We start from the raw sequence: 13248 nt of genomic DNA on the forward strand, positions 1-13248 counted from the left end.
GATGTCTCAATAAGGACCGGTGTATGCGTGTGTGTGTTCTCCTGACTTCCCCTTCCTAAAGCCCCACAATTAATTTTGTGGTCTTGCTGAAGCTGAGCGCAAGGTTGTTGTTTTAGCGACACCCCTCAACCAGCCAGTCTTTCTCACTCCTCGACCCTCCTCATTGCCAATTTGCATATAGTATTTCAAGAAAGACAGGGAAGTTACCCAATTCTTTTTGAAGTGCAATCAATATACGACTTCTAGTAAGTTGGACGCAGCAGCCTCTCTGGGTCTAACCAAAGGTGTGATTGTTCATCCTTTACGTCATTTTCATGACGGCAAGACACTGCAGCTTGTCACGTAGTGCAGAACTACCCCACCAGCGAGATGCTGGACAGTGATGAAGCCTGCTTCAGCCACACATGGAGAAAAGGTGTCAGCGGCACAGGGAGACGGTTGCCTTCCAGTGACATTTTTGTTGTGATCGCAAGACCCTGTTGGATGTTGGTAATGTAAAATACTGCAACTCCTGTTCACTTGTTCATCGGTGAGACCCAATGAGGGGGGAGCTGCGTGGCCTTGGTTGTTGTGGCACAGACCAGGCCTCATTCACACCTCGGGGTCACCTGTTGCGGCCGCTGAGGAAGGAGACGCTCCCGGAGCAGGCTGTTTGCTGCTTGATTCCAAGCTGGGCTGGAGGCTGCCCCCCCCCCCACATCTGCTGCCCTCTGGTGGTCACTCAGTGGGAGATGAGCTGGACTGCATTCGACTGACTGCACAGTGCAATATGAGGAACTGTTGCGGGCTGTTCTTGCACAACATTCATACGCCATCAGTCTGCAAGCCATGACACTCAGACACTCATCTAATATATACAGTCTCAGAATATATTTTCATTGGAGCATTCAGTACAACTTCTGCAATAAAACTGGAAGGAACCGGGCAGCTTCAGAGCTGCAGTTGTTATCTAGCTGAACCAGATTATCACAGAAACTCGTTTGCTCAGATCCTGCCCCAGTACGAGTTATGGGGGCACCTTCTGGTAAAAGTTGGAAGTGCAGATAAGGGGCAGAGTTTTTTAAAACTCTTTTAAACTCACAAGTGTAGTAAAACATGAATGCAACGGGAAGCTGCAGTTTCTGCATCTTTTAGCTATTTCGTCAGCAAATGTATGTGGAGAGAACTAATACGTTATTGTTTCAGGCCATATTTTTTAAATATAGATCAGTATGGCACTATATAGGGTCAGGTTTTTCAACCCACTATGTACCAAACCTACAGTAATCTAAATTAAAATAATCCCTCTGCCTACACATGATCCATATCTCTCCATTTCTTGTATATTCATGTGACTATCTAAAAGTGGTGGGGTGGAGATGCATCTCTACCAAAAGAGGTGTAAGGCGCTCTGCTAGTCTGCAGGTCACCCTTGGGCAAGGTGTTGCACCTGCTTAAACCACCCCCCCCCCCCACAAAATCATGGTGAAACCACGGGAGCAGGTGGCGGATGGTCGTATGAGCAGCTGGCGCATGTCACAAGTCCTGGTTATGCGACCACTGACGCCAGGTAATCTCTGAAGAGTATTGTTAATGGCTGGGGTCACCCAATTTGTAGAGATGCTGCCCAGAAGAAAGCAATGACAAACCTCTTCTGTAGAAAAATTTGCCAAGAATAATCATGGTACAGATGGCAGACCATGATTGCCCATGTCATATGACACAGCACATAATCATGATGATTTAAAAGCCTCTTAAATGCCATTGTTGTATCTGCTGGTGTTGTGTTCTAGGCACCTAACAATCTCTGTGTAAAACAAAAGCTAACCTCATCTCCACATATACTTTTCCCCTTCTCAAAGTTCTGCCTTCTAGTGTTTGATATTCCTACCCTGAGACAAAGATTTGAGGCCCTGAGGTAGCAAAGCAGGCCCAAATCATGATGCTCCTTTCACCGTGCTTCACAGTTGGGATGAGGTTTTGGTGTTGGTATTCAGTGCCCTTTTTCCTCCAAACATAGCAGTGTGCATTTCTGCCAAAAAAAATTCAACTTTTGTCTCACCTGTCCACAGAACATTGTCCCAGAAGCACTGTGGAACATCCGGATGGTCTTTTGCGAACTTGAAACGTACAGCAATGGTTTTTTTGGAAACCAGTGGTTTCCATGAGCACCTTTCTTGTTCAGTGTTTTTCTTATAGTGGACAAATGAACAGAGACTTTAGTAAATTCTAGAGACTTCCGCAGGTTTTTTTTTAAATCCTTGGGTTCTTTTACACCTCCTTCAGCATCGCACATTGTGCTCTTGGTGTGATCTTTGCAGGACGCCCATTCCTAAGGAGACTAACAACAGTACTGAATTTCCTCCATTTGTAGACAATTTCTCTTACTGTGGACTGATGAACACTCAAGTCTTTAGAAATGCTATTGAAGCATTTTCCAGCTTCATGCATCTCTACAATTCTTCTAAGGTCCTCTGAAAGTTGTTTTGATCAAACATGGTGCACGTAAACAGATCCTTCTTGAGAAGAACAGGCTCTGTATGTAACCAGACTTTGTGTGCCTTTTTTATCGGGTAGGATACGTCTACAAACCACATCTCCAATCTCTTCTCATTGGTTGGAACACGTGAATCCAAATGGCTTTTATAGAAGGCATTACCCCAGAGATTTACATACTCAGTTAAACCTTGACTGTGATTGTTTAAATGGCGGACTCGGAATGGCGCAAAGTGCAATTGTTTGTGAGTTATTAGTTTAGGCAGATTGTGTTTGTCTATTATTATGACATAGATGAAGGTCAGACCATGTTTTTTGAGTAGTTAATGCAGAAAAGCAGGTCATTTATACATACCACAATCAACAGAGATCCCTGCACTGTGCAGAACACTACAGGTCACAGACCTCCAGCCAGAATATCACCTTTTGACCTATATCCTCTGTCTTTCATGTGCAAGCCAATTCAGAACCCAAACTAACAAGCCACAGTGGATCCCATGCATTGTATCTTCTGCATCAGTGACAGACCTTGTCAAGTACCTTACTAAATTCTCTAAAGAACAACTGCTGCCCTATGCTCTTCAAAATCTCCTCAGAAAACCCAGGCAGGCTTGTAAGACATGGCCTGCCTCAAATAGAGCCAAGCTGACTATCCTTAATTAGCCTTTGCTTTTTCAAATGCAAGTAAATCCTCTCCCTAAGAAACCTCTCCAACAGATTCCGTACCCTTGAAGAGAGGAACCCGTAATTCCTGAGTTATCCCCATTTCCCTTTTAAAAAAAGAGACCATCATCATCATTTATCATCAGAGCTATTCTGATAAACCATCAGTATTTCCTCATCCTTTCTGTGTAGCCTGACCCACTTGTATTTACAAATCTAAAAGTCATTGACCCTTGAGTGAAAATGGTATTTCAAATTGGCATAGATCACAGCAATCCCACATTTGAGGTGATGTGTATAATTTTAAGATGCCCTACTTTTCAAAAGGACAGAGTCACATTTAGTAGTGCACTGAGAAGCTTAGGGAGGAATTAGCTGATATTTATGGCTGTAAACAGTACAGAATCAAAGGGATCTTGGAAAACACATACACATCACTGAATATTGTGATGTGTATACTGGTATTACAGTATGTTAGATATACAAAATTATGAGGGGTGTAGATAGGGTAATTGAATGCAGACTTTTTAAGGTGAGGTTGGGTGAGACTAGAACTAGAAGCCGTAGGTTAAAGGTGAAATGTGAGGGGGATCTTTACTCAGACAGAGGGCGGTGTGAGTATGGAAAAAGCTGCCATCGGAAGTGGTGGATACGGGTTCAATTCCAACATTTAAGAGAGGTTTTCTATCTCTACCTGGATGGGAGGCATATGGGGGGTGGGGGGGGGGGAGCTATGGTGCAGTGCAGATCGAAGGGATAAGGCAGAATAATAGTTTGGTATGAACTAGATGGGCTGAAGGGTCTGTGCCTGTGTTATAGTGCTCTATGACTATGTTGGCACATTGGTCAAAATTAAACCAAATGTAGGCTTTATTTCTGAGGGGATAGAAATGCAATCTAGTTAAGTTAAAATTAAATTGAATTTTTGTTGCATCATAGTTGGAATTAAGTTTGGTTATAAAAAGATAAAAGGAAAGAAGTGTAACATTGACAAACAAAATTTGAAATTAGAAGCATTTTGAACAAGTAGATGAATCAAATAGACTCTCAGAGAGAAAAATTAATGCAGTATCAACCCATACTTGGTTATAAAAAGATAAAATTCTGCTTGAACTATGAGTTTATATGGTGCAGGGAAAGATGAATAGGCTTGGTCTGTTTTCTCTTGAAAAGGAAGTATTTAAAGGAGATCAGTATAAAGGAGGTCTTGATTCGGGCAGAGTCAGCAAGGATTTCCATTTGAGACAGTAGAGCAAATATAAAACTGCAAAAGGTCAAATGGGGATTTCAGAGGTGCTGAGGATATGGAGCTTGTAGCCAGAAGTGACACAGTGCACAGCAAGTCGAGCTGCAGTGTCACTGATTCGATCCCAGCGACTGGTGCTGTTTATCTGGAGTTTGTATGTTAGCTTTGAACTCTGGTTCTTCCCCTCAACCCACATCTCGAGGTTGGTAGGTTAATTAGTTACTGTAAATTGCCTGTGATTTCTCGGTGATGGGTAGAGTTGATGGGAAGAATAATATGGGATCAGTGACCCGCATGGATTCAATAGATTAAGAAGCCTGTTTCGTGCTGTATGACTCTAAGGAGTGTTTCTGGCTATTACTTTGACTGTTCAAGTTCAAGTTGTCATTTAAGTATATACACGTACACTGCTAAATGAGATGTTTCTCTGGACCAGGGTGTCAAGCACAGTTGTACACGTAACAATCATGTAACACACAACTTAGCAAAGTAAGGATAAAATCTACAGATGAATAATGCATAAATGAATAAAGTGCATAAATTAAATATTGTAGGGTACAGAACCAGTTAACCAGTGATGCTTTGAATACAGTGGACCAGGAGTTCAGAAGCCTAATGGTCTGAGGGAAGAGACTGTTTCCCATCCTGACCGTCCTTGTTTTTATGCAACGGAATCTCCTGCCTGATGGTAGAAAGTCAAAGACGATGGGTAGGATCCTTGATAATACTAAGGACCCTGCATACGCAGCGCTCCTGATAAACGTCCCCAATAGATGGTAGCGAGACCCCGGTGATCCTCTCAGCCATTCTCACTGTCCTTTGTAGGGACTTCTGGTCTGATGCTTGAATGCTTCCATACCAGATGGAGATGCAACTTGTCAGGACACTCTCAATGGTGCTCCTATAAACATGGTTAAGATGGGAGTTGGGGGGGCCTCTCTTGCCTCAATCTCCTTAGGAAGAGGGGATGCTTTCAAGGAAAAGCAAGTATACCAGTAAAAGGAGTAAGACACCAATGGTTACATTGAGAAGGATAGAGAGGATGGATTAGATGAAGCAGTGGTAGAGCATTAATTCTGGCATGTACAGTTTATGTAATACTTTTTAACTGAATTCATGTTCACTGGGACCAAGTGACTGAGAAGAAATATTATTCAATTTTCTTAAATGTGAAGAAGCTTGGGTAGTGTACATCCAAGCATGTTGCTAACTGAGCCAAACCCAAAGAAGATGAGTGCAACATTGACGAGCAAGATTGAAATTAGAAGCATTTTTTAACTATTAGATGAATCAAATAGACTCCCAGAGAGAACAATTAATGCAGCATCAACTGATACTTGGAAATGAAATGAATAATTGGATAGATAAAATAATTATGCATGTAAGGATAATGAGCGACAGTAATATGCAAAAGCAATTTGGAACATAGCAGTTACTGAGCTGCCTGGATTCTTAAAATATCACAACTGAAAACTGACTGAGATTTTTATTTATTTACTGTGCAGAATAAGCTCTTCCAGCTCTTCAATCCGTGCCGCCCAGTAACCCCCAATTTAACCCCGCCTAATCACGGGACAATTCACAATGAGCAATTAACCTACCAACCAGCAAGTCTTTGGACTGTGGGAGGAATATATTTTGTTGAATAGAAGGCCAGATGGGTACTTAGGTGTTGTTCAATTTATTTTCTTTGGAGACAGAGTGAGGTAGATCATACAGCAAGTCACTTTATCTGCACTTCTCTTTTTTTCCCTATCTTCTGTTGAGAAGGTGCTTGCATGGTTATATCTGAACCATAGCCACGCACATTTCACACAGAACGCAACTGGCATTGGTTTATTATTGTCACGTGTACCAAAATACAGTGAAAAGCTTGCCTTTTTACCATTTATACAGATCAGTTTATTAATGAGGTAGAACAAATATAAACCATAGCATTGCAGAATAATAGTAAAAGCTTCTGAAAGCAAGTGCAATGAACGATGAAGTGCTAGGAAGTAAACAAGTAGATAGTCCATCTTATTGTACAAAGGTCCATTCCAAAGTCTGTAACAATGGGACAGGAGTCGTCCTTAAGCCTTGTGCTATGTGATTTTTGTATCTTCTGCCCAATGGGAAAGGGGAGAGGAGAGAGTTTATGGTGTGGGTGGGGACTTTGATTTTATAAAAAGCTTTATTGAAGAAGTGAGAATTGTAGACAGTCTGAGGAGGGAAGGTTGGTTCCCGTGAAGAGCTGAGCTATGTCCTCAACTCTGTACTTTCTTGTGGTCACGTGCAGAGCGATTGCTATACTGAGCTGATAACCATCCAAAAGAATGCATTTTAAAGTGCATTGATAAAAATTGGTAAGGGTCAACAGGGACAAATTTCCTTAGCCTGCTGGGGTAGTAGAGGTGTTGATGAGCTTCCTTGGCTGTGATGTCAATGTGGTTGGACCAGGACAAGACTGTTGGTGATGTTCTCACCTAAGAACTTGAAGCTCTCAACCCTTTCAACTCAACACCATTAAGTTCAAAGTTAAAGGTAAATTTTATTCTCAAAGTACATAATGGGATCTTTAGGTTCCAGATCCTTGGTAATGGTCTTTATATATGAGGATCAGAGGGCTCGTGGGGTCCGAATCCATAGGACACTCAAAGTTGCTATGCAGGTTGACTGTAGTTAAGAAGGTATACAGTGCATTGGCCTTCATCAACCGTGGGATTGAGATTAAGAGCCGAGAGGTAATGTTACAGTTATATAGGACCCTGATCAGACCCTACTTGGAGTATTGTGCTCAATTCTGGGCGCCTCACTACAGGAAGGATGTGGGAACTCTAGAAAGGGTGCAGAGGAAATTTACGAGGATGTTGCCTGGATTGGGGAGCATGCCTTATGAGAAAAGGTTGAGTGAACTCGGCCTTTTCTCCTTGGAGTGACAGAGGATGAGAGGTGACCTGATCGAGGTGTACAAGATAATGAGAAGCAGGCATTGACCGTGTGGATAGTCAGAGGCTTTTCCCCAGGGCTGAAATGGTTAGCATGAGAGGGCACAGTTTTAAGGTGTTTGGGAGTAGGTACAGAGGAGATGTCAGGGATAAGTTTTTTACACAGAGAGTGGTGAGTGCATGGAATGGACTGCCGGCAACATTGATGGAGGTGGATATGATAGGGTCTTTTAAGAGATGGCTCCTGGATGGCTACATGCAGCTTAGAAAGATAGAGGGCTGTGGATAAAGCCTAGGTAGTTCTAAGGTAGGATCTTGTTTGGCAAGTTTTGTGGGCCGAAGGGCCTGTATTGTGCTGTAGGTTTTCTGTGTTTCTATGTCACCATATACAACCCTCAGATTCATTTTGGTTGTGGGCATACTCAATAAATCTATAGAATGGTAACCATAATAGAATCAGTGAAAGACCAGCCAACTAGGGCGGCCAACCAGAGAGCAGAAGGCAAAAAACTGTATAAGTACAAAAAGAACAAACAAACAAACAAGCAAGCAATAAATATCAAGGGTATGAGATGAGTCATTGAAGGTGAGTTCATTGGTTGTGCACTGCTCATCTTTTTGAAGGTAATGGCCAGCTCTCTTGTTTGTTGACGTTGAGGAAGAAGTTGTGAGGTGATACTATCTCCCAGTTTCAAGTTATTGAAATCTCATTATTCTGGTTTTGTTTTCCATGCTAGGCAAGTCTACGGAGATCTCGACCAGAGGTTGAAGCTCCAAATGAATTGATTTCCAAATCTTCCAAGCCTCATCCCCAGCAAGGTTTCAGAGTTCTGCCACCAACAACTGGCAAAGGGGAAAAGTAAGTAAAGACTTTTGTCATGGCTGCCTTTGACAGTTTTAAGCCCCTTTGCTGAAGATTTGCAGGCGGTTTGTTTCCAGCATCACTCAAAGCCTCTTTGCAGGCATTATCTCATGTAATCTGCTCAGGACTTGTTCACATTCCTGCCACCTTCTGGTTACTAGTACCATCTCGTCCTGTCTGGGATTGCTTCCCTTCAGATGTTCAGTTTATGAAGAAAATCCAATGAGTGTTTTTTTAATACATTCAGTTATCTTATTCTTAAGATTATATTATTGTAATGATGTGTTGGCATTTTCACTTCACTTTTCAGGCCCAATGCGGCAGTTCCTTCATGGCTACAGGAGCTAAAATCAAAGAAAAGGTTGAGTCAGATTCAGCCTTCGTCTGAAGGTAGGTAAAACCAATGGCTATAAATCTGTCACTCCGTGCACTGGTCAAAGTTGATGATCACTAACCAGCATTATATAGTTGAGTAATTGCTAATCTGTAAAGCCATGGGATAATCTCAGAATTAAAGGGAGTGATGTACAGTTGATGGGGCGGCACCTTAGCCCAGCGGTTAGCACAACACTTTACAGTACCAGCGACCCAGGTTCAATTCCCGCCACTCTCTGTTCCTATTCCCTCTCACTGTCCAAAGACGTACCGGTTGGTAGGTTAATTGGTCATTATAAGTTGTCATGTGACTAGGCTAGGATTAAATCGGGGGACTGCTGGGTGGCATGGCTCGAAGAGTTGGAAGGGCCTATTCCAGGCTGTATCTCTAAATAAATAATTAAAGAAGATTGCTCAGCATCATACTAAATCTCATTAAAATCAAGAAAGGGATAGTAATAGTACCATATCTGGAGCACATAGGAAGTATAGAACTGTAATGGAGTTTTGGAGTGAGAGAACAGCAATAAAGAATCAAAAGAGCTATAGAGCACAGAAACAAGCCCTTTGGCCCATCTAGTCCATGCTGAACTATTATTCTGCCTAGTCCCATTGACCAGCACCTGAACCACACCCCACCCATCCATGTACTTATCCAAGCATCTCTTAATTGTCACAATTGAATCCACATCTACCACTTGTGCTGGTAGCTCAGTCCACCCTCTGAGTGAAGAATTTCCCAATCAATTTTAAAATATGTTGGAAGTTGTTCTGCTTGTTGCTCTGATGATTTACCATCAGATTTGTGCTGATGAAATAGATAGATTGTTGTTATTCAGCATTAATTAGAATGAATTTATAACAACTTCCTGTTGTATTGCTGCCAGTTTTTACAATATTTCCCCATGATAAACCATCAGTAGATTTTACATCCGTTTGAACTATAGGGGTGGGAAAATAGATTATTAACAGAATGGATTTTGGAGTTTTTAAAAATCCCAAACACATGCATACTTACAAAGGGGCAGCTTTAAACATCTCCTTTGTCAATCTTCTTCATGCTAAAGTCTAGATAACCAACGGTTAAGGCCCGTGCATGATAACCCCCGTGGCAAAGCAAACTTATGCAGATTTGCACAATAAATCTCAAGCAGCAAAACAAGTCCAGTTTCTCCCTCCTACCCACGTACACAGACCAAGACCTCAGTTCCGTTCCTCTGTGAAGAGCTATTGTTTCTGCTGTGAGATACTAGTCTTCAGTTAGCAATCTTCCATCTAATCGGAGAGTCCTTTTTTGATGTGCAGAACCGAAACCTGAGCATCAGATGTGTCTGTCTGTTTGTGTTAGGTAGCAACAAGGCTGGAGGCCTCAGCTGTATAACGACTGGGTGGGTGTGTCAGTTGGAAAACAGTGGGTAGCAAATTGTGTGGGGTGGGGTGAAATTTTCCTTTTTGCATAATGGAGTGGAGGGAAGGTATCAAATGTACAGGTTTTCTTTCCAATACTGAAGTCATCTGCTTTATTTTGTTTCACAGACTAGTGAATGAAAGACACTCAACAGAAAAATGAGTCCGATACAAGCCTTAAGTGTCCACCAACGTAAAAAGAGAAAAAAAAACTTGTGCTGCTCTCATTGCTTCCTGCCTCGCTACCTGCATGGTGCCTTCCCATAGTACTTTGTGAATAGGCTGCTTACAGTTCATACATGAAACAGAATAATGCTCTATTTTGTCAGATACTAGGGTTCATTGCCTGGAACTCTTAAGAAATGTCACTTTAAAACAAATAATAATTAATAAAAAAGAAACAGTTCTGACTGTGATTGAGCTGGGTGCTCTCTCCACAGTGCTTCAGTTGTACAAGGGGTAGTATCTGTGGAAGCTGGGAATTGGAGAGAACGTGACCCAGGAAGTTCTGGTGCATACGGTCACTCTTACCAATTTGGGAGGACAACTACTCTAGGGAATTCTTGGAACAGAGAGTGCTCTAACACAAAGAACAGATGAGCCAAACTCATGGAAATGGAATTCACCATCAGCTGATCGGGACTGTCTTACATGGTTTTTGCTGTTTGAGAACTGCTGAAGCTTTGGTGCTAGTGTTAACAAGACAAAAAGAAAGTTCTAAAAATCAATTCCTTGCTTTAAACCTGTCTATCACCTTCATTAGTGATCCAATGACCTCTGTTCACTGTATATTTTTCTAACATTCGTGCCCATTGGGTGATCTGTGTGTAGCATTATATTTGTGTAATGGGGAATTAAGTATTAAAACCAACGATTTTCATCTACTCCCATCTTGGAATTGATTTTTACAACTTTGGCGATATTCACTCCTCCTGAACTCTTGTAAGAACTAGACAGTGTGCGTGTTTTCTGTTTTTATGAAATGTAAACAGGAGATGAAAATGTTTACCACCATGACAGGAATGTAAGTTTGACTGGTTATGTCACTAATTGTTTGAGTAGATATAGAACAATTTTTACGAGATTCTCATGTCCTTGGCAAAACCCATCTTTGACTCTGGTTTAAGCACTCATCTATGTTTATGAACTGTTGAAATATCTGCCAACCTGTCGGGTAGGCAAATGCCTTGTTCAAGGATTGAGCTTTTGTTCAATATATATTGAATTATTATTTTTATTATTTCTTTCCTTCAGATGCAGGAAGAATAGCAATAACCTGTTAAAACGTTAACTGTCTGCAAAAAGCGATGTAATTATTTGTTGGTTTTGTGTTGCCTTTGTAAACAATTAGTACAAGTGGGGCAAGAAAATGAATGAGGCTTCATACCCAACAGTGTGGCTGATGGAGGTTTTAGCCCCTTGCCCGTGCATCCCACAGTAAATAACAAATACCTTCAGGCATTAGGTTAAAATCTGAGTACCAGAGATACCAGGTAATGACTCAAATTTTCTAACATTGAAATTATTTTACTGCAGACTGTACCACTTTTAACTTTTCAACCAGTTAGCACTATTGGCAAAAGTTGTGAAGTAAATTAAGTGTTTCCTACTCTAAAAAGAGGAATAAAAAGTGTAGAATCCATAACATCACAATACTATGAAAACACAAGGGAGGGTGGACTGAACATGTCGTGAGTGCAGGCTGCAAATGTTGTCTTTGCCTGTTCTTTACCTGTGGGTTTGCAACCTGCCACAAGATTTATTAGATTGTACAGTTAAGTACATATTTAACAGGTATGAGGAATTCCCTTTCAATCATTTCACAGTTAGGTATTACAAAGAAGTTTGTGATTTAATACATTTTTGGTAAGAAGGAAGTTGTTCATCCATTGTAAAAGGGGTACCAGTACCAGACTGCTGGAATATGCTTCCAGTTAAATGAGGCAAACTTTATGTGGCCCATAACTAGTTCTGAGCTGCCATAGGTTTTGTGCCAAGTGTTTACATTCCCACTCTTCTCAAAGGAATCTCTGGTTACTCCTGTTTCAAATCTATGGTTGCAATCTGGGTTTTGTTTCTCAACATTCAGAGAATGCACTGGAATGAGATTGAACTCCTCAGAGGAAGTCTGGATGTTGTATATTTTTATGGTGAAACATTCAGAATAAAGTTTTACAGACTGTGATTTGCAGTGGTTTTAGCCAAAGTTTCTGTTTTTTAATTATCCAAACGTTAGCCCTTTGAAGAGAGCAAATCAGAAGGTGAAATCTAACAAATATAGAAAGCCAACTTGTTAAGTTGCTGACCCTCAGCAATCTGATCAGATATTTTTTAAAAATGATTATTTTTATCATCTGATACGGGCTCTGCTTGTCTTTTGGTTAGAATTGAGCCCTTAAAAACAAAAGATGGATTTGTCTCAATCTTGTTTGTCAGTCCTTACTCAAAATATAAGTAAGAATTTAGAAATGTTCCCAACTAATCCCATGAGTCATCATGCTAACTGGGCATGCATGCATTTCTTCCTCTTTAAACTGTTGTGCTTCTAACTTTAATTCTTAACTGAGTGATGTAGAATGCAATGCAAATTGATTAGCTAAAATGCTGCACAGAAAATGTTTTGATTTCCTAAACAGTGAGGATATTCATATATGTAACAATTGGAATGATTTCCTGCACAGTTTTCACTTCTGTGAGCTCAGAAAGTTGATTGGCATTCAGGTAATCATTGCGTGACTCAACAGTTTCTCTTAAATCTTTATTCTGAATGTATGTTTATGAGAATTATAAAAGTATATGGTATTTTATATTTTGAAAGAATGATAATGGTGAATGCGATATTTGTAATTACTAAAATTTTTTTTGTATTTTAGTTTTACAATCTGATTAATTCATGATGTATAAATGAGTCCTTTGTTATGTTTAAAAAGTGTAGAGTTCCTTTACTTGCACCAGCAAACATTTCTCTGTTTCACCAATTTCCACTCTTCTGTGTTAGGTACAGTGTTTGGATTAAAAGTGACCCTTTTAATTTAGTCCTTAATGTTTCATATTCCATTTTGGACTAATGACATAAAGATTGATACAGCTGAGTCTGACTGGTCTGAAGGACTAACATCTGCATTGCTCTCTGAATGTATCTGTGTCAGATGAACTCTGAACGTAGTTTCAGCGAGGAGACTACGCCAGGCACAATTGCAGAGGGTGAAGACATGACCGCTGAGCTGATTCCGTGTGCTACGTGCATGATGTGGGAGGTCAGGGACACTGATGGTGCCCCCGGCTGCTACAGC

The 13248-nt window shown here is 40.9% G+C and overlaps 1 protein-coding gene across 3 annotated transcripts in view; it reads left to right on the top strand.

Annotated features, from left to right (window-relative positions):
- The window catches only part of LOC132404048 (uncharacterized), a 267886-nt gene extending 254848 nt beyond the window's left edge, over positions 1-13038 (top strand). For all 3 annotated transcript variants that reach the window (XM_059988027.1, XM_059988026.1, XM_059988028.1), the window contains 3 exons: positions 8049-8170; positions 8484-8563; positions 10085-13038. In XM_059988027.1, the coding sequence (XP_059844010.1) occupies positions 8049-8170; positions 8484-8563; positions 10085-10089 (207 nt within the window). In that variant the 3' untranslated portion in view covers positions 10090-13038. The remainder of the gene's footprint in view (positions 1-8048; positions 8171-8483; positions 8564-10084) is intronic.
- The last annotated feature ends 210 nt before the right edge of the window (positions 13039-13248 follow it).

This window comes from Hypanus sabinus, chromosome 13 (genome assembly GCF_030144855.1).
Source record: "Hypanus sabinus isolate sHypSab1 chromosome 13, sHypSab1.hap1, whole genome shotgun sequence".
NCBI lineage: Eukaryota > Metazoa > Chordata > Chondrichthyes > Myliobatiformes > Dasyatidae > Hypanus > Hypanus sabinus.